General features: G+C 46.8%; 1 protein-coding gene across 2 annotated transcripts in view; it reads right to left on the bottom strand.

Annotated features, from left to right (window-relative positions):
- The window catches only part of BICD2 (BICD cargo adaptor 2), a 54,122-nt gene that overhangs the window by 16,723 nt on the left and 12,333 nt on the right, over positions 1-25,066 (bottom strand). For both annotated transcript variants that reach the window (XM_020883134.2, XM_020883136.2), the window contains exon 2: positions 6,437-6,649. In XM_020883134.2, coding sequence (XP_020738793.1) covers positions 6,437-6,649 — 213 coding nt within the window. The remainder of the gene's footprint in view (positions 1-6,436; positions 6,650-25,066) is intronic.

Below are 25,066 nucleotides of genomic sequence, written 5' to 3'. Positions count from 1 at the left end.
ACCATTACCTATTCTAGAACATTTTCACTACCCTAGAAAGAAACCACACACCAATCAGCAACCACCAATATGCTTTCAGTCTGTGAACCTGCCTTTTCTTGACACTCACAGAAATGAACCTGAACAACGTGTGGTCTCTCTGCATGGCTCACAACACCTTCCACTGGCGCTGTCTCCATACTGGATGGCTCTGGCAGCCCTAGGGGCATGACCCATTCCTTCACTACTGGGTACCGGCTGTGCCGGGTGCTGGCCCTGTTGTTCACGGAGGCTCCCTAAGTTGCCCACGTACAGCACACACATCGCCAGCTGGTGTCAGCTGCTGCTGACGGAGGCCCTGATGAGGCAAGGAGGGGAGCTACACTGAAGTCAGGTCTGGGAATCTGGACTGCAGAGGAGTCAGCACTCTACACTGCAGAAGCCCCATCACAGTGGGGCTGGAGCTCAGGCACAGGGAGGGAGCACCGCCCTGCGCCGGAGTGCTCCAAGGCTGGTCTATATCGCCCCCCAGAGGAAGGGGCAAGACATTTAGCCAGGAGGTCACAGCCCAATCTCCGGGAAAGGCCTGCGGCCCCAAGGAAGGCCAGGGTGGACACGGGAGTAAGGCCCCAGTCCTGTCAGCCCTGCAGGGCCTGCACAGGAGGAGGTGATGACACAGGCAGAGACTGGAGCCACGTGGACACAAGACAAGGGCCTGAGGGTTGCTGCCACCCAGAAGCTGGAGAGGTTCCACATGGAACACGGTACTGATGGAACCTTTATTTCAGATACAGAAAATTTAAGAGAATAAAATCTTGTTGCTGTGGCAATCTACTATGGTGGCCCCAAAAACCAAATATAGGTTTAATACCAGGAAAAAGACACCACTGTAACAAATACATGAAAATGTGGACGTGGCCATGGAATTGGGGGTGGCCACAAGCTGGAAGAGCTTAGAGGAGCAGGACAGGAAAAGGCCAGACTGCCTTGAGACTATTGGTAAAAAAAAAAAAAGAAATTGTTTTAGGTGACTCTGGTGAGGGTCAGAGAAGAATCATAGAGAAATCTTCCATTTTCTCAGGGAATGCATGGACTATCATAACACTAGGAGAGAGCTGAATGCTAGTGGTGCTCCCAGTAAGGCTTTAGGAGGGAATGAGGAATGGCACAAAGGCTTGCTGTAAAGTGACAGAAAATCCAGGTGAGCTGTATTCCAGTGCTGGGTAGAAAGCAGAATTAGTAAGTGAGGAAGGTGGATGAATAGCCTGGGAGATTTTGAAGCAAAATGTTAGAAGTATAGCCTGGTTTTTCCTTGTTGCTTATAGCAAAGTGGGAGAAGAGATAAAAACCGAAGAAATAATTGTAAACAAAACAGAACTGGAACTTGAAGATTTGGAAAATGCTCAGCTTGTCCTTACTGCAAAAAAAATGAGAAAGCATTTTTCTGGAGACAGCACCAAGGGTATAGCTTACATCTCAGCCACCAGGCTGGGAGGCCAGCAGGCTCACTGCTTCCTGGGTTCCAGAAGTCAGAGGAGAGGGCCAACAAAGACTGTTCTCAGGCCTTGAAATGCCTTCTTACTTTCTGGGACCTGCAGCCCCTTTATTCTTTCCTCTTCTCACTTCTGGAATGAGAGTAGCTCTCCTTTCCCTATCCTAACATTGTATTCTGGAAGCACATAATTTGCACAAGGAGGAATTTCACCCCAGGATGGACCATCGCAAAGTATCAGCCTTTCCTAACTAGCGAATTTGAGATGTGATAAGGGATTTGAAGAGTTGAAGCTGGAATGGGCTAAGACTTCTGGGAATGAGATGAATATATTTCACCTGGAAAGTATATGAATTCTGAAGGCCAGAGGGTAGAATGTTATGGGTTTTAACTGTGTTCCCTCAAAAGATATGCTGAAGTGATAAGCCCTGGAAGTAGTGAATGGGATCTGACTTGGAAATAGGGTCTTCGCAGATATACCCAAGTTAAGACAAGGTAATAGGAGATTAGAGTGGGCACAAATCCAAGGGCTGGTGTCCTTCCAAGATGGAGAGCTGGAGACACCCAGGGAGAAGGCCACAGGAAGATGGAGGCAAGACTGGACCACAAGGATTGCCAGAGGCTGCCAGGTGCTGGCGGAGGCACAGGAAGGACTCTCCTGCACAGCCTCCAGAAGCAGCCATCCCTGCTGACGCCTTAATTTTCTGTTGTCTACAGCCCTCAGTTTGTGGCAATTTGTCACAGCAGTCACAGGAAATGAACACGGGTTTTGGTCTTATCCCAGTGAAAGCTGGGGTTGGGCATGGGAGGATGAACCCTGAAGACATGGGGAGAGCCCAGAGCACCAGGACAGAGCTAAGAGAAGTGGCAGAGGCACCCCCAGCGCTGTCAATACTGTGCAGCACCCTCCCAGCACCTCTCCTGGGAGGGTGCTGCGGTGGCCCCCACAGGAAAGCTGCCACGGGGCTGGGGATGTGTCCAGACAGGTGACCTCACTCACTTGGCACGTATGCTCTTGGGGAGCCACCAACCACCTGTATTGCAAGTGTGCTGTCACCCGGACAGAACCACACCTGGAGAAGCAGCGAGGAATCAGCAGTGAAGATGGCTCAGACTGGTTCAGGCAGGGGTAGGGCCGAGGGCCCGGTGTGGGAGGCTGCGCTGAGGAAGCAGTGACTCAGCCTTGCCTCCACATGGGGGCGCTGTGTGAGGCGCTCAGGAAAGCGAATGGCCTCGAGGGGCAGCCATCCGTCGGCTCACCTCCCAGGGCCTTGTCTCCCCTCTGAGAAGAGAAGGGAGGGGCTGGTAACTGGAGGAGAAGCTGTGGCCCCTGTGCATCCCTCCGCAGCACCAACCCACCCTGCTGCAGGTCCCACAGGCTGGCCACAGCTAACCAGCCCACCTGCTCTTCCTGCCTCCAGTCGGATGGGACATGCTCCCACAACAATTAGCTTTTGCTCTCTCATCCTGTCTGTCCCCTGCTTCAACGCTGAACTGCATCCCCTCACTGGCCCCCACTGCTCTTGGTGTGCTGTGCTGTGAGCCCCTCGCCTTGCCCAAGCCCCTGTCCCAGCGCTTCCCGCTGCTGTGCAGAGCCTTCTGCCTTCTGTGAACACACTAGTGGGTGCACGCGCACTCCTCTGCCAGAAATGCTCTGCTACTCCTCCCTCTTTCCCTGCTAAGTCACACTGCTTGGGGAGGTGCTCAAACATGTGTGGCTTGATTTCACGTGACCACCCAACAGAGTGGAAGCCAAGAGGAGGGTCTAAAACTCACCAGCTCCCCACAGGTTTGCACATCAGGACTAACAGACCTAGAAAGCCCTCCAGGCTGTGGTGGAGAAACTCAGGTCAGCTTCCCCCACGGCCTGGGCAGATTCCGCCTTCTCAACTCAGAACTGGAACACAGCCTCCTGTCATAGCAGTGGAGCTGACAAAAGAAGTATGGGCCCTTACAGGTCTGTAGGAGAGCTTTTGGACAGCAAGGCGAGGTGCACCCAGGTTACAAGCTGGCCTGGCAGGTGAGGGCACTGCTGCTGCCCTCAGGGGAACCTTTGCCTGGCACACACCCAACTACCAAGGGCTCAACAAGCTCCCACTGGCCACTGTGGGGTTTGATTTCCCCCAGGTAAGCACCTTCTCTCAGGTGAGCCTGACAAGAGCAGCCTTGATGATGCATAGCGACCAGGGACACAGGAGGCCTTGGTCCAACAGGGTATAAACCAGATAGTATGTGGGGTACCATCTTAGCATCCCCTGTAGACCCTCCCTCATCAATCTGCCCTCCTAGGGGGCTACTGGCTGCCACACCCAAACCAGCTGGATCCAGCTCTGCTCCCTGGGAGGAATTTCCACTTCCCTGTGGAGTCCATTCCCTCGGGACTCATATGGGAACCCCCTCCAGCTCCTCACCCAAGGGGCTCACCCCGACCTTACCCCTTACCCTTGCTGCTTTCTCTACACACCCAGGGCCCTTTCTCTTGACTCTGGACTGCCACCGTGACATTCTCCGCTCAGTCCCCTGGATCTGGAGGGCAGGTGTCCATCTGTCCAGGCTGCCCACGCCACAGTGGAGAGCCCCCCTGGCGCCTGGGGCTGCTGCCCCTGATCTAGCACCCACCACTTCAGCTTGTGGCCAAAAACCTTTCAGCCGTTCCTAGGGGCCCAGATGCCACCATAGCAAGGAACAAGTATTTCTGGCTCCTAGCCAGGACAAAGGAGATAACAGATACCATTTCTCCTGGCACATCTTTGCCACTCTTAAGCCTGTGAAGGGCCTGATACATGTAGAGTCCACCAAGAGAGCAAGGCCAGGGTCCACTGGGACAGTAATTTTACCTAAGGGGGTCACCCCCGGGCAGATGATGCCCACCCCCTCCTCAACTCACAGTTCTGCTTCTCAAGGCACCCCTCATCACCCCTCTCAACCCTTTCCCAAGGCAAATCTGAGGAATGTGCAAGACTTGACTCTGTCACCAGTCAGCTGGGTCTGATCCTTGGGTCTCTGCTTCTCTATGTGCAAAATGGGCCCTCAGGCCATGCCCCAGGGCAGAAGCTGGCAGGGCCCATTCATGCACAGTGCAGAGGTCAGGACCCAGTGACCCTGGGTGTGCAGTCAAACCTTCTTCACCTTGATCTCCCAACCTGTGAGATGAAGGAAATAACTGTATGCCCATAAGGTTACCCAAAAGACAAGTCACAGGGTAGCTGGAACTGTCCCACAAGCTAAGCATGATAGTTATACGTGTCACATGACAGAGGCCTCAAGTTCCTCCTGGAGAGCTGGGCATGGGATAAGCCCCTAAGCCAGACACCACTGGGTGAAGGACGGGGGTGGGTCAGAGGGCACAGCACAGCTGGCCCATCAGCCACTGCACTGGACAGCAGCGGGACCAGGCACCAGCAGGGACATGCCGCATGTGGAGGGGGCACTTCCTGTGGAGACTGTGCAGAGCCCGTGTGCCTGATCACACCAAGGCCGGTACAGGCTGGTGCTCCCCGGGGACAGCGCTCAGCACTGAGCTCTCAGGACCCAGGCTCCTCGGCCTCGGCACAAGCCCCTGTAGGAGTGGGCCTCCGGGGCACAGCCATGGAGGAACTTGGCACAGCAGCTCAGGCAGAAGTGGCAGGACCAGGACGAGCAGAATACCAACCAGACTGGGATGGCAGCAGGGCAAAGGCAGAGCCAGCAGTGGTGGGGACACTGAGCAGGGCTCTAGTCTGAGCAGGCAGGGATGGAGAGCCTCCACTCCAACCAAGAACCTGGCACAGCTCCACAGTGCCTGCCTCACAGTGATCAGGGGCACAGAGGCAGGGCCTCAGGAGAAATCATACTGAGGATGTATGGGGGTGGGGAGGCGAAGGCTTCCTTCAGAAGCACCAGCAGGAACAGCAGGAAACCTGACCCCACCAGACCTGTTCTTCAATAGCAGCATGTGGGACTGGCTCAGTTCATTTCCTGGCGCCAAAGTCAGTAGTCAGCAAGTGCCCTGCCACTCCTCTGAGGAAGAGGGACGTTGCAGAATGAGCCTGGGCTGGGGAGAGCACCTGCGTTGACTCTTTCGGAAAAGGGCTCTTGGCTGGCCATGAGGCTAGCCTCCCCCTTGGGTGGTCAAATCTACAGCTCTGATAGTCCCTTCTCCCCACCCTGACCAGAGAGCTCCTGTGGGAAGACATGAGATCATGCGCTTCTCCTGGATCCAAGCCAAGCTCCTCCCAGCCCACAAGTCTTGGTGACCTCTGATCCCAAACTAGGATGGGTGACCACTTCCCACTGCGGCCAGTTCCTGGGCTCCATCCCAAACCTTGCCAGTGTCCCTCCCACCCCTGTGGAACCCTGACTGCCATATACCATCCCATCTGAGGTGTCGACCTCAGAGCTGACCACCACTCAGAACCATCTGCTGTTCTGGTCAACCCCTCCCCACCTCTATGGAGATCAGAGGCTACAGAGAGTGTCTCCCCATAGCCCAGAACAAGGCCCTTCCTGATGAGAACTTGGGGATTCTGACCGTAAGGTATCCTAAAGCCACGGCCAGGACGACAGCTCATGTAGACTTCTGGTCATGCCTGCTCCACTGCTGCTGGCCCACCCCATCTTGGGAACACTGGCCCAGCCTCCCACCTCTCTCAGAGGGGACTGGCTGCCTTCCCCCTCCACCTGCCCAGGCCTCTGATAGCCAGGCCCCTGTTAGGGGCCAAAATGATTCTCAGAGCTGTTTGTGGGGGCCTCCCTCTGTTGTACCAAGCTGGCAGGTGGACACTGTAATGAGACTGCTCACATGAGGAACCCAGGATTCACATTGCCCCAAGTGCAGAGCTGGGACCCTGCCATCCCCAGACCTTTCTGGACCAGCATGGACCACACAAAGTTGGGGCAAAACAATCTGTGGGGGCGGGGGGTGGGGGGGGCGGTTTCCCACCGCCCACCTAGAGTCAAGCACACTGCCCCAGTCCCACTGGTTACCTCCTTCAGCTCCTGAGCCACGGAGGCCAGACGCTCATTCTCTGACTGCGTGTTGGCGAGCACGTTGCGCAGTTGCTTCAGCTCCGTCTGCAGCTCTAGCACCTTGCGTACATAGTACTGCTCCTTGGAAGCTGACTCCTGGATCAGACTCTCCTCTCGGCTCTCACCATCTGCAGCCACCTTCTTATGGTTCGTGTGGGCCTGTCCAAATGCCTGTAGAGGATGAGATGCTCTTGAGAGGGAGCCTGGAGGCAATCCTGTGACCAGACATGCAGGGGAAAGTGGGGGGACTTTTCCCACAGGAGAAGTAAGATACCTAAGCGTGACATGCATGAGGGCTGTGAGGTTACAGAAAATCTGGGGGTGGGGCTAATGAGGAGCCCTGGAGGGATAGGATGGTGGGAGTGGCTGGAGGAACTGGGGCAAGGCAAGGATAGGAGGTCCCAGCCACAGTCTCTGCCAGTGTGGCCCCCATCAGCAAACAGACCCCTGTCCTGGATCCCGGCAGGGAAGCCCCCAGCACTAGGGTGGGTCTGAGGTTCTCCTCCAGATATGGAAACCAAGGTTCAGGGCAGTGCCCTTCCCTTGACTGATCCTGACTCACTCATCTTGGAAGACACCGTACCAGGGGAGGCCTGAGAAGGTGAAAGCCCAAGCCTGGGACAAGTGAAGCTTGTGCCAACTGATCCCCACGTGTGTCCCAGTTGGGAGACCCTGCCCACCTGCCCAGAACCTGGGCACAGAGCTGAAAATACCCGAGGGGAGAGGTCCCACCATCCCCAGACCCAGCAAGGGCTTTGGGCTCTAAGAGCAAAGGATCTTGCAGTGCCTCAGGGAGGAGCCCCTATAAGCAAGTACAACCAGAAGTGGCGCTGATCTGCCCAAGTCCGTGCCCCCGGTCCCGGCCAGCCTGGACACACCACCATGTCCTGTTCATCAGGTGTCACAGCCCCAAGTAAGCACCTTTGCTTCTTTCCCTCCCACCCTGCATCATCATAGTAGCCAGGACACGACCCACACAGGCCTCTAGTGTGCCTCCTCCCCAGGGACCCCCCTCCTCACTGGCCACCCCATGCAGACCTCTGAGGGGGAGACCCTGTCTCTTTACAGGGCTACTGGCTCACAGAAGGAAAATAAAAGAGAGAGGGCTATTAAAAAGCAAGGAAAATGATGCCTTTATTTCTTGAGAGAAATACAAGCATTTTCATTAATTTATTACTTAATATGAACTCTAGAATCTAGTCTAAAAAAACAATTGGGAAAACATGCAAAGCTATGTATATGAGCAAAGCTCATATGTATATGAGCAGGACTATTTGTAATATAAAAAATTAAAATGTAGAAAGCGACTTGATTCTCTATCCAAACAAAGTAGGGTAGGGTCAGGTCAGGGTATCTGTTCCCCCTCCCAAGAGTGGGCCTTGTTCATCTGCTCCCAGCCACTGACAACTTGCTCTGTGAAGACACCGGTTCCTTTTTAAATCAAGTCAGCTCAGCTCTCTCTCTGATTTCTGTTGCTGTCCTCTACTTCCTCCATCCTTGTCCCAGGGAAAGACCAAAGCACAAATCCATGTTTAGGCAGGACCTTCCGCATCCTGGGTGGCAGCCGGGACTACCAGTTTGCATGCCACAACTGAAGATCCTGCATGCCACAACTGAAGATCCTGCATGCCACAACAAAGATTGAAGATTCCGCACGCCTCAACTAAGTCCTGGTGCAGCTAAGCAAACAAATAAGTAATTAGGGGGGCAAAAAAAGAAAAAAAGGAATAGGTTTTCAACAAATTGTGCTAGAACTGATGGAAACCCACGTGCAAAAGAATGAAGTTGAAGCCCTTTCTTACACCATATATAACAATTAACTCAAAATGGATGAGAGATCTAAATGGAAGACCTAAAACTACAACTCTCAAAAGAAAATGTGGGTAAATCCTCATGACCGTGTTGCCAACAGGATTGTCCTTGTGACTCCAAAAGCACAAATAACGTAAGAAAAAAACAGATAAACTTTACTTCATCAAAATTCTAAAATTTGTGTATCAAAGAATACTATCACATGTGAAGACAACCTATACAACAGTAGAAAATATTTTCAAATTTTGTATTTGATAAGTGTCTAGTATCCAGAACATAGAAAGAACTCCTATAACTCAACAATAAAAAGATAAACAAATCAAAGATTTTAAAAAATGGCCAATCAGCTCATTAAAAGACACTCACCAACAGTAGATATGGAAATGAAAGTCAAAATCACAATAAGATAGCACCTCACACCCACTAGGATGGGTATAATTAAAAATTTTTTTAAAAAGAAAATAACAAGTGCTGGTGAAGGTATGGACAAACTGGAACCCACTGCTAGTGGGAATACAAAATGGTATTGTGAAAAACATCCTGGTAGATCCTCAGAAAGTTAAACATAGAATCACCATATGATTCTGCAATTTCACTCCTAGGTACAGACTCAAGAAAAATGATAATATACATTCACACAAAAACTTGTACACAAATCTTCATAATAGCCAGTAAGTAGAAAAAACCCAAATGGCCACCAACTGATGAAGGGATAAATAAAACTGGTCTACACATACAATGGAGTATTATTTGGTAATAAAAAGAAATGAATTACTGAAACAGAACAACATACATGAACCTTGAAAATATTCTGCTATGTGAAAAGAGCAAGTTGCAAAGGGCCACGTATTGTATGATTCCATGTATATGAAATATCCAAAATAGGCAAATCTATAGAGATAGAAAGCATATGAATGGTTGCCCATGGCAGGGGGTGGAGTTGGGAGGTTGGAGGGGGTGACAGTTAAAGGGGTATGTTTTGGGGCTAATGAAAATATTCCAAAGTTAGTTGTGGAGACAAATGCACAACTCTGAATATACTAAAAGTCAATGAATTGTACATTTTGAGTGAACTGTATGGTAAATTGAATTATACTAATAAATTGTTACAGTTGTTTTAAGCTAAAGAATCGAAGAAGACAAAGCACACTAATACTCCTCAAAAGAAAGCTGGAATGTCTCTATTAATATCAGATAAAGTAGGCATTTTATATATCTTTTATATATTTTTCAGTGCAAAGAATATCACCAGAGACAAAGAGGATCATTTCATAATAATGAATCTAAGTCACAAAGAGAACCTTACAATTCTAAACATTTATGCACTCAATAACAGAGCTTCAAAATATATGAATAAAAAACTGATAGAACTACAAACAAAAATAAGACAAATCCAAAATTATAGTTGGGAGAGTTCAACACCCAACTCTCATTATTCCTCTCAGTATTTCACAGGACAAGTAGACAGGACATCAATAAGGACACAGTAGACATGAACAGCACAATTAACTAACTTGACCTAACTGGCATGTCTAGAATTTCCCGCCCAACAGCAGCAGCACATACATTCTTTACAAGGACACATGGAACATTTACCCAGACAGACTATATTGTGGGTAAATGAAACACACCCCAAAAGGATTCAGGCCATACAAAGATTTGTTTTGACCACAGGAAATTAAATAAGAAATCAATAATAGAAAGATTCCTAGAAAATCCCCAAATGTTTGTCTGGCAACTAACCAACATATCAAAGAAGAAACCAAAAGTGTAACGAAGCATTTTTAACTACATGAAAATGAAATGAGTATGAGAATTGGTGGGACACCATTATGGCAAGGACTTAGGAGAACATTTATAGCATTAAATGACTATGTTTAAAAAAAACTACCAATCTAATCAATAACCTCAGCTTCCATCTTAAAAACTACACCAGGTATTGGGCACAAAGTTCATGGTGCAGCTAAAAGCCCTGTGAGGCTAAGCCCTTTTAAGAGAGAAGATTGAGGCTCACAAGGCTAAGAGCTTAGGCCCCATGTACACAGCTGGTAAGAAACCCATGTTCACCCCAGCTCACCATGCCATGGTCTTCTCCAGACAACACTCCTCCAGGCCTTTGCCCAAATGGTCTCCAGGCACTCTACAGGCCAAGTCCTACCTGCAGGCTACTGTGTTCCTCACCTCCCAGACACAAGTTCTGTACTGAAGACTGACCCTATAAACCCCACTGGAGCATGGTTTTAAACCCTCCTTATAGGCTGTGTGTTACTGAAGGAAGGAGCTGTTTCTTGTATTTGGCTAGTCTTGGGCCCACATGGTATCTGATGAGCATTCAGTCAACCCCAGGGAGAACTGTCTCTCTTTTCGGCTGTGCGCCTGTGTATTCACTCACTCAGCTGCTCAACAAACACTGGATAGCACGACGATGGTCTGGAACACACATTGCTTCCACCTGCCTGAAACCCTCACAAACGCTCATCTTCTGGTAGCGGAGCGTGACTGGCACAGCCACTTAGGGAAGCTACTATCCCCTAAGACCAAGCACACATCTGCTCTGCGACCCTGCATTTTACAGGAGCGTTATTTACAAAAAGACTCAAGCCAGAAAGCCCTCCACGCCCCCTCAACAGAAGGAAACATTACGATATAGTCACGTTACAAATACTAAACAGAAATGAAAATGAGTAAATTACTGTTATTTAAACAACAGAGATGAATCTCATACAATATTGGGAGAGAGAAGTCAGACACAAGAGATATACTGTATGATTCCATTTATATATACAACTCAGCTGGTAAAAAGGCACTGGCGATCCCCTGGGTTGGGGGAGGACCCTTGAAAGAGGCTTCTGGAGCTGATGATGTTCTGATTCTTGTTCTGGGTGCTCATTATGTGGGTGTGTTCAGCATGTGTAAGTTCACACTTATGATTTGTGCTCTATATGTTTCTCCTCAGTAAAAAGTAAAAGCAGAAACAAGAAACAAGGAGTATATGAAATTCAAAGGAAAAAAGAGAAATAATAATGATCAGAGTAGAAATCAATGAAATAGAAAAAAATAGATAAAATAAATCAAAAGCAAGTTCTTTGAAAACATTAATCAAATTGATACACTTCTAGCCAGAATAACTGAGGTAGGGGTAGGTGGAGGGAGCACCACAGGTATTAAGAAGAATAAGGGATATCATGAGCAGTTTCATGCCAATAAATATGACAGAAGAAATGGACAAATTCATTGAAAGATAAAAATTACCAAAGCCCACTCAAGAAGAAATGGATAACCTGAATAATCCCAAATCTACTAAGGCAAGTGAATTTGTAGTTTAAAACCACAGAAAGAACATTCTGGGCTTCACTGGTGAATTCTACCAAACGTTTAAGAAAGACATAAATCCAACTGTACACAGATTCATCCAGAAAACTGAAAAGCAAGGAATACTTCCCACCTAATTTTATGAGACCAGCGTTAAACCAAAGACAGTACAAAAATCCACCAATATATAAAAAGGGTAAGGAATTATGATACAGAGGGGCTTATCCAAAGAATGTAATATTGATTGACAATCATTAGAAGAAGAAAAAAATCAGTATACTTGAGTATATTAAGACAAAAAAAAAATCTATGTGATCATCTCGAAAGATGCAGGAAAATCTGACAAAATTTGACATTCATCCCTGTAAGTACTCTCAGCAAACAAAAGGGAGCATCCTCAACCTGATGACATCTTCTAAACATCTGTCAGCTAATATTATTTAATGATGAAAAACAGTCACCTTGCTTCTGGACAACACTGCATTTTTTAAGTTCTCAGCCTACAGTGCAATGAAACAACAAAAATCAAAGGCATCTAGACTGGAAAGGAAGAAGTAAAACTGTCTTTACTTACAAGTCACACAACAGTCTGTATAGAAAATCCAAAGAAATCTACAAAGTCACTAGAATGAATAAGTGAGTTCAGCTAGGCTGCAAGACACAAGAGTACTATATAAAAATCAAACCTTATTTCTGTATTTGTTTAGGACTAAACAATCGGAAAATGAAAAAATTTAAACACTACTTACAATAGCATCAACTGTATTAAATGTTTATGCTTAAGTCTGACAAGATATGCAAGACCTATACATTAAAATCCACAGAATACTGCTGAGAGAAATTAAAAAATAGAGATATATCTATTCATGGGTCAAAAGACTCAATATTGTTAAGATATCAATTCTCCACAAATGGATCTTTTAATTCAACACGATGACAATCAAAATTCCAGCATTTCTCTTTTTGGTGGAAATTGACCATCTAATTCGAAAATTCGTATGGAAAGCTAAGGGACCTAGAACAATCAGAATCACTTTGAAAAAGAAAAACAAAGTAGGACTAACTAACTGATGTCAGTATATAAAGCTATAGTAATTCAGAGGACATTGCTGTTGTCAGTTGCCCAGTCGTGTCCCGCTCTTTGTGACCTCATGGACTGCAGCGTGCCAGACCTCCCTGTCCCTGAACATGCCTGAAGTGTGCCCAAGTTCATGTCCATTGTATTGGTGATGCCATCCTGCCATCTCATCCTCTAATGCCCTCTTCTCCTTCTGCCCTCAATCTTTCCCAGCATCAGGAACTTTTCCAATGAGTCACCGGTTCACATGAGATGACCAAAATACCAGGAATACTACCAGCATAAAGACAGACAAACAGAGGTACTGAACCAAATAGAGAATCCAGAAATAGACTCTCATGTATGGCCAACTGACTTGACAAAGGTACAAAGGCAATTTGGTGCAGAAGGAATAATCTTTTAATACATGGTGCTGAAATAAATGAATATCTTTATATTAAAAAAATGAACTACCACCCATACCTTACAGCATATATGAAAATTAATTTAAAACGGATCATAGGTTTAAACATTAGAAGTATAAGATTTCCAGGGGAAAACAAAGAAAATGTCTGTGACTTTTTTTTTTTCCTGTCTGTGACTTTGGACATGACCTACAGATGGAGAAACTGGTAATCTGGACTCCAAAACTATAAGTTTATGCTGTTAGACAAGGTAAGAGAATGACATGATAGACTGGGAAAAAGTGTTTGCAAATCACACTTCTTTTATAAAGGACTTATATCCAGAATATAAGCTCAGTAAGAAAAATAATCCAATTAAAAATGGGCAACAGAAAGTTTATGCCTCTTTTTGTCTTAACATGACAGAAGAATACCATGTTCAGGGGCTGCTGATAAATGAGTGGGTCACAAATCTCATGACGACGAGATTTGTCCTAATAGTCCTATATTCCTCTACTCGTTAAAAAATGTTACATCCCAAATACTAACCACATTTATTTAAGCCACTTGTGACAGAAGTACTTAATAAAATGTACAATAAACTCTGATGCTTAAAAATGTAACTGACTTTTCTTTCAAAAAAAAAGTGGGCAAACAACTATACTCCAATGAAAATTAATTTTAAAAAATGGGCAGAAGAACTGAACAAATACATTACCTGAGAAGATACACGTATGAGAAAGAATCACATGAAAAGGTGCTGAACATATTAAGTGACAGTTCAGTTCAGTTCAGTCGCTCAGTCATGTCCGACTCTTTGCAACCCCATGAACCGCAGCTCGCCAGGCCTCCCTGTCCATCACCAACTCCTGGAGTTCACCCAAACTCATGTCCATTGAGTCGGTGATGCCATCCAATGATCTCATCCTCTGTCATCCCCTTTTCCTCCTGCCCTCAATCTTTCCCAGCATCAGGGTCTTTTCAAATGAGTCAGCTCTTCGCATCAGGTGGCCAAAGTATTGAAGTTTCAGCTTCAACATCAGTCCTTCCAATGAACACCCAGGATTGATCTCAAGGGAAATACAAATGATAACTAAATGAGTTAACCACTACATATCTACTAGAACACTGAAGATTAAAATGTCTGATCCTACCTCCCAAGGTTGGCATGAGTAGGAAGCAATTAGAATTCTCCTACACTGCTGATGGGCAATGTAAATGGTACAACCACTTTGGCAAAGAATCTGGCATATTCTTAAAAAGTTAAGCATATAGCTGACATACGGCACAGCCATCCACTCTTAGGTATTTACCCAAGAGAAATGCAAGTATGTATCTTTGTATAGATAAATACAGGAATCTATATATCTGTAACAACCAAAAAAAAAAAACAACACCCAATGACCATCAATAGGAAAGTGGATTTTTAAAAAAATGTGGTTTAGCCACACAATGGAATACTACTCCACAACCAAAAGGGACAGCTACTGATATGCACATTAACACAGACACATCTCAGACCAAAAATACAGTATGTGTTGCATGATTCCATTTATGTAAAACTAGAAAACGGAAACAAATGTATATATCATTGTTGCCTGTGGATGAGGAGGAAAGAAATTATAAACAGGGATGAGAAAACATGCAGGGATAATGAATACTGTCATTATTTCAATTACACTGTGGACTTGAGTATTCACCCATATGAAAACTTGTCTAGAGCACAGATTCAAGAGTTGTGGCACACAGGCGTAGCTGCTCTGTGGTACGTCAGATCTTCCTGGACCAAGGACTGAACCTGTGTCTCCTGCATTAGCAGGCAAATTCTTTACCATTGAGCCACCAGGGAAAACTTGAATACTTTAAATATATTCAATTTATTGTATTTCACTTATACTTCAATAAAGCTAAGAAAACAACTTGGATGTTTTTGAAGCATTCAACCTGGAGACCTCACCCTTGCGCTCACTGCCCCAGCTCACAAGCCAGGAAGCTGAGGGTTGGAGAAGTGGAGACAATCTATGGCCCTGGTCACTCAGCCCACCTGTCCTTCTTCTGACCAAAGCATCCTTACTCCCACCTCGCAACATCCTGTGTGGCTTGAGTCTATTTCAAAACCTGCCCCCCCAACCCAGGAAGTCCTCAGAGCAGCTAAATGTGCCATCTGACTGCAATGTCCAGCTGTGGATATGCTCGTTTTTGCCTCTCTGCACACCTCCCAGGCTGGTGCTTCCTGGAGGGCCTCAGAAGCTCCTGGGCAGCTTGGGGACCCAACTCTGGTCCCCACCCCAGGCCTGCCCACAACACTCCCTGACCACTGCCCTCCTGGATCACAGGGTGCCTGTATGGGCTCTGAGGTGGTGGTGGCAGTGCCCTTGTGATGTCCCCACAGGGCTATGCCAGCTATAAGCAGGCTAACGCTGTTTAGACATAGGATTGCAGACCACACCCTGCCCACTGCTGTGAACCTTCCCAGGTCCAGTGAGTACAGATATGAGGTCATGCCTGGCCTTGCTTCAAGTACATCCGCACTCATGTGGACACTTGGAGCCAGAAGCAGACACAGTAGGGGAGGTTACAGGTGCTAAATGGGGAGGGTGCCCAGGGCAAGCTTCAGGCCAGGAAGGGACGTTACCGGCCTCCAGGGGCAGATTTCAAAGCCAAATCTGGTGGGAAGAGGTCACAGCTCAGGAAGTAGTGTGAGCACATGCCAGGCAGGAAGTCCCAGGCTCTCCGGCAAGCATCAAGAGCCGCTTTCCGAGAAGGGGGCAGCTGGGAGACTCAGAGACCATGGGCACAGCCTGGGCAGGAAGACCCAAGTGGGGAGCAGAGAAGCTGGGTGGGATGGGAGTCAGGTCTGGGGGCCTCCCCAAGTGACGTGGCACACCACCTAGTTTCTGTGGAATGGGAACAGCGGTGAGAGCTCAGAGATCAGGGCACCTGCACACTTTGGTAAATGAGACCTGGGTCACCCTGACCCTCCCGTCCTCAGGCCTGAAGTCTCACTGCAGGAGACCTCAGAGACAAGACAGGATGAGTTCCTGTCACAAAGTGCTGGCTCTGGGTCGACCCATCTTGCTGCCCAGGGCAGCCACCCACCTCAGTATGTTGAGGGCGGCATGGTTCAGTCACCCAAAGAATAGGACACAGAGGGGTAGAACAGGTGCAGGGCCCCCGAGCAGCAGTTTCCACTAGGGGCGTGCCGGAAGCGAGACAACTAGGGGACCATTTATGAGGGTGGGGTCTTGCCAGGGATGAGACTCCCATGAGGACATTCAAACAACAAGCCAAACCTTTGCTTACACTAAGGGCTGGGACGCACTGGTGGTCAGGTAGCCCCCCTCCTGCCTCAAGAGGAACCAACACCTCCAGAGACAGCACTTCTGACTAGCGTCAACATGCTGAGATGCCCGTCAACCCCTGGCCCCATGCTATGCTATCCAGGAACAGGTCCAAGCCTCCACCAGATACTCAGGCCCCCACTACCTCAACAAGGCCAAGATTCAGAGACAGAAGCAGGACAAAGAAGCAGAGATAACAATTACAGATAACGGGTTTCCACTAACCACCTGATGAGAAGAAGAGGTCAGCACAATGTAGCCCTGTGGCCCATGTCTGGTCCAAGTCTCATTCTGCTACTAAAGTCGTCTTGGAACAGAGCTAAATGGGAAAGCTGAAGCAGGCTAGCACGATGCTGGGCCTCTGCCTTGAGTCCACGGGTGTGAGGTCCTCACAGCAGCCCTCATGGCCTACACCAGGGTCAGCAACTAACGCGGACTGAGTCTGGTGCCTACGGGGAGTTCATGGACTTTCCAGGCAAAAGGCTCCATCTGCTTCTCTCTAACCTGCCTGGCTAAGGGCACAGGTCCCACAACACTGCTTTGGCAAAGATCTATGGTGTTCTACTTAACTTACTGCAAGTGATAAATCCTTCCTTTCCCATTCTTTGGCCTGGCCATGTCTTTTGGCCCAACATCCACCAAGAGTTACCAGTTTTTCAGGTAACAATCTGATGTAGCAGATGCAACACATGCCAAGCTAGGAGAACCAGACTGAGCATTTCCAGGATGTTAGGTGTCCTTCCAGGAAGCAGTTTTCACAATGAAGCTGGGGTTTGGGATTCTCAACTTCCTTGTTGTTGGAATTCCTGGGCTGATCCAGCCTCACCCTCCCAGAGCAGTTCCCACAGCTTCCGGAAGAGCTACCAGCCTGCAACAGGGTGGGGGCATCCCGGAAATTCCCAACTCCTATCAGCTGCCCATCCTGGCCCCTCTGCTGGGCTTCCTGCCTAATCCTTTTCCTGGGATCAGGGACTGGGGACCATCATTATGTGCCCACCCCACAATGTCTTCCTGTGCCACCAGCAGCTTCACAAGGACCTTTCAAGAGCATGCTTTCTGAGTGTCTGGCCTTGGGAGGGTGCCGCTGGTACCAGGAGAGCCCACCCTGTCAGGCCCTCAGGACCCAATTCTGTCCCAGCTAGGACTACAAACCTTGACATACTTAGGAACCACATGAATGTACAGAATCACCTCCGACCCTCAGCTCATCAATGGTCTTGGTTACTGTAACCAGTGATTGTCAGCACAACATCCTCTCTATCCCCCAACCAGAATCAGGGGCCCCTAAAACACCCCTCACTTCTTTTCTGGTTCAAAGTGGTGTCCCTACCAGAACCTCACCCTGGGAAGCAGTTCCCCAGAGCGAGTATGGGCTGAGTACCCCAAAGGGCAGAGTGCCAGCCTGGGGCAGAGCTGGGCCACCAACAACCGGTGCTCAGGGAGGGAGGAGTCCCTCCAGTCAGCACTCCACATGGTCACCATCTGCTGGCACACTTGGGCCTGCTGAACCTGCCAGCCCAGGCTCAGCCCCACCTCAGCCCAGAGCACTTACTAATGAGTTGAAAGCTGCAATTGTCTGCTGATCTGAGAAAGGGAAGAGCAGCCTTGGGAACTGGCCTCTCTCCCAAACCTTATTCAGGGAGTTAGGTAGAGAAGAGGAACCAGTAACTCAAGTTCAGTGCAGGCTGTTGCAGACAATATGCAACAGATATCGACTGTTGATGGCTTCCTCTCTACCCCAAAACTAGTACATACAAACCACAGGGCTTAAGCCCTTGCTTGAGTTAAAAGAGAATCTGGCAACTCTGAGGACTAGAAAGAAGGGGAGACCTGCGAGACGGGGCCACATGTAGGCATTACCCTATGGCCCGCTCCCTCTGTGACGCTGTCAGCCCCAAAAAACCACACCGGCCTCACTCATCAACCTCAAAATGGGACTCAAGTCTGTGAATTGTATAGAGATAACAAGCTCTAAGATATTATCATGAGATAAAGATTTTACAGCACCAACCAAAAAACACAAGACTGGCTGGGCAGATGAAAACAGATGAAAAATGCATGTGCTCCAGTTAACACATCACTCTGCTTGACACCTCCCCAAATTGTATGTAATTATGTCATATTGTTAGGTTATTCATGCTCCCATTATAGATTGCAATTGTAATTTTTTGTCTGGCGATTGGTTATGAAAACCGATAAACATCTTTTACTACTGTGATTATGTAACTATTACTTAACACCACTGAATCATGACTGGTCAACAGAAAAAAACAGAACTCTATATTACCAAAACAATGACTTAATAGAAAAACCTGTAATCACTTTTTAAAATCCAGATGCTTATCAGAATTATCTTGAAAATTTTTTGAAAAATACAAATGGCCATGTATTGCTTTTTTCCTCCAGAGCTCCAGATACGTTTCTAATGAGCAGCCATGTTTAAAAACAACTCGACTATATGAGGTTCTTTTACTTTTATCTAGTTTGTTTCACTTTTTCTATTTCATATTCAGTGCTCCCATCTCATTTAGCTTATGTTTTCCAATTTCTCCATCTCTTTTTTTTAAATGTTCTATCTCAAGCCTTTATCATGTATAGTAGAAAAACTCTTGCATACATATATATAAGTAGTATGTATATGTATTTCAGAAAACTTATGAATTTTTGCCCAACTAAAAAACATATGACATTTTGATTCTACTTGTCTAAGTTAGTATGAATAGAATGCTAGATTCCTAATTTTTAAAAAACAGATGTACCAACAAGCAACAAAGGTTTACTGTACACCACAGGGAACTAACAGTCAATATCCTGTAATAATCTATAATGGAAAATAATTTCAAAATATATGAATATGTGTATAACTGAATCACCGTGCAGTGCATCTGAAACACTGTAAGTCAACTATATGTCAATAAAATACATGTATTAAGAAAAAAATACACATCGGTAAGCACCCAAACACATGGAATATGATCTCTTAAATAATGTCTGTATCAGAGAGGGTATACAAAACAAACAACAGGAAACCAAGTAAAAAAAAGGTAGAAACATTTGATATCAGAACTTGAGGATCACTGCCAAAGCATTATTGTGTTGGGGGAGGGATTATACTATAAATACATATTAATGATAAAAACAGAAACTGAACAAAGAGATGAGGCAAAAGTCTCATAAAGAGGAAGTGACATAACAAAATCCCCAAAGAAAAAAAGCCACTAAGTTAGTGTATTTTCTCAACCTGATGATGATTATATTCATATGCAAAAGCACAAGCCCCTAAATCAAGGAGCTGCAAGCCAGTCCCTTACCTCCACCACCATCACAACTTCCCCCACCCCCACCGGCTGCCGCACCCCACAGGACCTTGCACTGTGGCAGGGCTGGAAGCCAGAACTTCTCTCTCCACTCAGGGCACAAGACAGGATGTGGAGAGGGAAGGGCGCTCAACAGATACCCTGTAACTCATACGGGATCTCCACAAATTCTTCCTTCAAAAGCTGGGGGTGGGGGAGTGTTCCAGGTCACCTGAGCTGACTATGCATGCAGAAACCTGGTGAGATCTCAGCAAACAGAAGTCAAGAGTTCGCCTGGAGAATCATTCACTTTCTCCAGGAACACAAATCCAAAGGCACTAACTTAATTCAACTTAATAATATTGATTTGGCATCTACCTGCATAGTAGGTAAACCATACATATGTCAGAAAGTGAACTATCAACATTCCTGCCACAAACTAATGTTAAGAAAGGATGTAAGAATGTCATTTGCACTAAGATGCTTTCAACCTGCTCCTCAACATGAGTCTTAGAAAAATGGTTGTGTGATAACCCTATATGCAAAACAGAAAAAGAGACTCAGATGTAGAGAACAGACTTGTGGACTCTGGGAGAAGGCGAGGGTGGGATGTTTCAAGAGAACAACATCGAAACATGTATATTATTTAGGGTGAAACAGATCACCAGCCCAGGTTGGGTGCATGAGACAAGTGCTCGGGCCTGGTGCACTGGGAAGACCCAGAGGGATCGGGTGGAGAGGGAGGTGGGAGGAGGGACCGGGATGGGGAATACATGTAAATCCATGGCTAATTCATTTCAATGTATGACAAAAACTACTGCAATGATGTAAAGTAATTAGCCTCCAACTAATAAAAATAAATGGGAAAAAAAAGAAAAATGGTTGTGTAACTTACTTTCTTGATGTCATAGAAAGAGCAGCTACAGTAAATCTACCTAAACAGATTTAAAATGAGAGCTAACAAAGAATAGAATGCATTAATAAAAAATGGAAAAGCACTGGAGTCACTCCTTTTCAAGGCAAGATAACCTCAACTTCTTACCACACTTCAGAGACTGGAAGAAAGAGAAGACAGGATTAATTCCACATTGTCTATAGGTGATGATTTTATCCAGGGGACTTACCTGGCAGTCCAGGGGTTAGGACATCGCCTTTCAATGCAGGAGGTGCAGGTTTGATCTCTGGTCAGACAGCTAAGATCCTAACATGCCTTGTGGCCAAAAAACACAAAACAGCAATACTGCAACCACTTAAAGACTTTAACCTTAAATACTAATTTAACCAGAAACCCAAGACTTATTCAAAGAAAATGATAAATAAGCTAATGAAAAGGGCTGAACCCAAGCAGGAGGGTAAGGTGCCTGAGCTGTCACTTGTAGCTCACATGTTAGGGACCGCACAGCTATCAAGCTAAAGGAACCTGCCCCAAATCCTCTGGGATTACGTAAGAGCAATAGTGCAGTTTATCCCTATGATTTAGCAAGCAAAGAGAGTCTCCCCTTTCCTTCCACTGAAAAAAACTTTAAGATATAATTCACATGCCGTAACATTCACCCATTTAACATGTACAATTCCATTCAGTATTTTAATAGATTCACAAGATTGAGCAACCATTATCATCATCTAATTTCACATTTTCATAACCCACACTTTCATTCCCCATTATTATTCATTCCCCAGCTCCCTTTCTCCAGACCCAAAAACCACCAGTGTACTTTCTATCTCTATGGCTTTGTCTATTCAGGATATTTCATATAAAGGGAACCATACAATATGTTATCTTCTGTGACTTGCTTCTCTCACTGATCATAATGCGTCCAAGGTTCATCCATGTTATAGTGTGTACCAGCACTTCACTTCTTTTTATTGCCAAATACTATCCCATTGTATGCATGGACCACAAGTGTTTATCCATTCATCAGCTGATGGACATTTGGGTTGTTCCCCCTTTTGGGTTGTCATGAATACTACTACTATGAACACGTACGTATTAGTTGTGTGGACACATATTTTCAATTCCCTGGGTGTGTATGTAGGAGTGAACTAATGGTACATATATATGATAACTTTATGTCTGACAGTTTGAGAAATTGCCAAATGATTTGCCAAAGCAGCATACCATTTTCCTTTCAAGTGTGGGTTTTGATTTCTCCACATTCTTGTCAATGCTTGTTATCACTGGTCTTTCTATTTCAGCCATTATAGTAGGTAGAAGGTCTCCTACTATTTAAAATAATTTAGTATTAGCAACAATAGCTACCACTCTTAAAATTCTCCTTAAATCGATTATTTCACTTACTGCCTAGCTTAAAGTTCTCAGGAGAATTCTGGTTCCCAGCTGATGAAGGAAGAAACTGAGTCCAAGAGGCCAAAGCCACATTAAGGCCTCATCTACCCTGGGTAGAGGCAGAGCTGTAACTCTGGGCCATCCCTAACCCTCTCACGCCAGCTCCTTCTATCACACCAGTGGTAGACCTACTGCTGGAGGGCAGGAGGATCCACATCTAAACTACATCACGACCTCTGACACATCAGAAAGAAAAAACTAGACAGCCCACAGAAAAACTGGTAAAGATCCTGAATAGGCTCCTCACAAAGAGGGTCAACACAGGAGAGGTCCACTGGTAAGAGAAAGCTAGCACCAGGCTGGCAACTAGGACACATGGACCAGAAAGCCTGGAATTTAACGTGGACAACACCAGTGCCCACCCTGGGGGCTGCCTACATGCATGTGCGGAGGGTCAGAATCTAACAGCCCAAACCTGGGGAAGCGAGCATGGTGTGTCCACATGCAACCCTACCAGCAATGAGGGCTATCAATCTGCAAATTCATGTCTCTACATACGAAATTCAGAGTGAACACACAAAACCCAAAGTCTGTGGGACTGCCTACTGTAAGTTGAAAATGGGCATGATCAATTTATGGGGCAGAGGCTGAACAATTACCTCTGGACAAGCATCACAGAACAGTCCCTGGGATGTGGACAACATGCTCCTTGCTCCATCTGTAGAGCTGCATGGGGACATCAAGCTGTATAAATATGATCTGTGTAGTTTCTGTACTTTAATAAAACTAATTTTAATTTTAAAAGAGTAATGTATGACCATTATCAAAACTATGATAAACAGAGTTCACTGGGTTGGCCAAAAGCTTTAGTCAGTTCCTTAACATCTATGGAAAAACCCAAATGAATCTTTTGGCCAACCCAACAAAATCAAATCATCGAAAAGGAAGCAGTATCTGAAATGTTATCTAAATGTAAAGTGCTAGAGGTGAGATGCTCAGTACCTTAGCTACCACCGCTCTTGGTGAGGAGAAATCACCAGAAGCGGGGTGCAGATGTGCCCAGGAATCCTGTGTACATGACTTAAAAGTCTCCGTGTTACTGCACGTGATTACAGCTGTAAGATTAACCGCTGCTGCTCAGCTGCTCAGTTGTGTCCGACTCTTTGTGACCCCTGGACTGTAGCCTGCCAGGCTCCTCTGTCCATGGATCTTCCAGACAAGAATACTGCAGTGGGTTTCCATTTCCTCCTCCAGGGGATCTTCCTGACCCAGGGATTGGACCCAGGGTACCTGCACTGGCAGGCGGATTTCATCAACTGTGCCACCTGGGAAGCCCCATAACCCAAACCAAATGTATCCCAGATCTGAATATAACCCAGGGAGATCAATTACTCTTTCCGAATGAAACAGAAGTTATCAGAGACACAATGGGAGATCAACTTTCCATAACTGCACTTCAGCAAAAACCTGATATAAGAATGTAAGGTCTAGCCAGAAAATAGAACCAAAAAACTGGACTGCAGGCTCACTCTGGGCCATACGCTTCCTATCACCCCACACAGGCACACAGCCTTGTTGGTAACTGGAGAGAAACAAGTTACAACAGCTACAAAGTACAGGTTGGACCAGGGATGGGGTAGGGAGAGAGGGGAATAAAAAGGGCTACAGATGGCAATCAATGAGGATGTATCCAGGACAGATGTCCTGGAAAAAGATGCTGCGGCTCACATAGCACTCAGAAACAGAGTGGCTCCAAGGCCCATTTTCTCGGGCCCTGCTTTCCAGCTTTGATGGGGGCCAAGGGAAGAGAGAAAACAGTTGGGAGAGGCCCAGGAGGGTTGGCAATAACGTGAGGCCTATGCACTTCACAGTCTGCACCAACATGAGCCCATGAGCTTCTCTCACAGGAGGGATCTTCTTTCCCAGGTGAGAAACTGAACTCTGGGAAAAAGCAACTCCACATGACTTCCCAGGTGGAACTGCCACAGAAGACAGGAAGAAGTGTAACAGGTTGGAAGGCAGAACCGGCATGGGACCCACAGCTCTGATGTTCCGTTGCCCACACCTGAGAATCACACCAGGAGCCAGAACCGTCCCTTCCCAGGTGCAGGCCCACCTGCCAGTCATTCCTGTGGTCTCAGGCCTAGAATCTGAAGTGTTCCGGCTTACTGGGGCAGTGCTTATTAATTCCCAGATCTGGCTGAGACTGGTTATGCTGGTTCCTGCTCCTACTTCACACGACTTACAGAGATTATCTCCCTCCTGGCAGAGCCCGGCCACCCTCAAGCATTAGGGTGAAGTGCAGAAGGGGCAGAGGCTGCAGAGGAGCTGGCCTTTTAGCCAGGGAACCAGGGTGGCTATCTGTGCGTATCTGTCCTGGACAAAGGGAGATGAGTTCTGTTTATGGGTATCACCGAGGACCCTGAGAAGGCAGGTCCACACAGAGCCCTGGACAGGTGTCTCTGGCATCCTCCAAAGGGAGGTGACCCAGGCACTACTGCTCAGAGAGAAAAGCAAGCACCAACACTCACAGCTCTGATGCCTCCTCTGGCTCACAGCAGCCAGACAAAAAGGCCACCTGGGTGTAGCCCATCAACATGTAAGTCTAAAACAGAACCTGCTGCAGCAGGCCAGCAGGGCTGTACTGGATGACGTGAGCTGGAAGGTATGTGAGGATGACCCTCAGGCAGGGCAGCCACAGGAGTGCAAACAACTGTGTCTTGTAATAAGTAAATGATGCCTCAATTTTAAAATGAGAGCTAATTATAGATAGAATCATCTTGACAGCAGCCAGATTTGTTGCTCCAAAACATCTGTCAGAGGTGGACCTGAACAATACCTTCTGCCACTAGAAGAGAAGCTCAGCTTCACTCCCAGTGAATCAGCCAAATTCCAACAGCTGGGTAAGACCTAACTGGCCAGGAGGAGCAACTTCCAGGAAAAGAAACCATGGGTGGAGGGGACACACGCCCAAGCTCCCACTCAAGGACAGAACCCTCTGGAAGGCTGGACAGAGCCCTGTGACATCTCTGCTGGGTCCTCATCAAGCCATATTTCAGACTGGGGTGTCACCAGCCGT

This window comes from Odocoileus virginianus, chromosome 31 (assembly GCF_023699985.2).
Source record: "Odocoileus virginianus isolate 20LAN1187 ecotype Illinois chromosome 31, Ovbor_1.2, whole genome shotgun sequence".
NCBI lineage: Eukaryota > Metazoa > Chordata > Mammalia > Artiodactyla > Cervidae > Odocoileus > Odocoileus virginianus.
The sequence above is the reverse complement of the archived record's forward strand: the minus strand, read 5'-3'. Positions and strand labels throughout refer to the sequence as shown.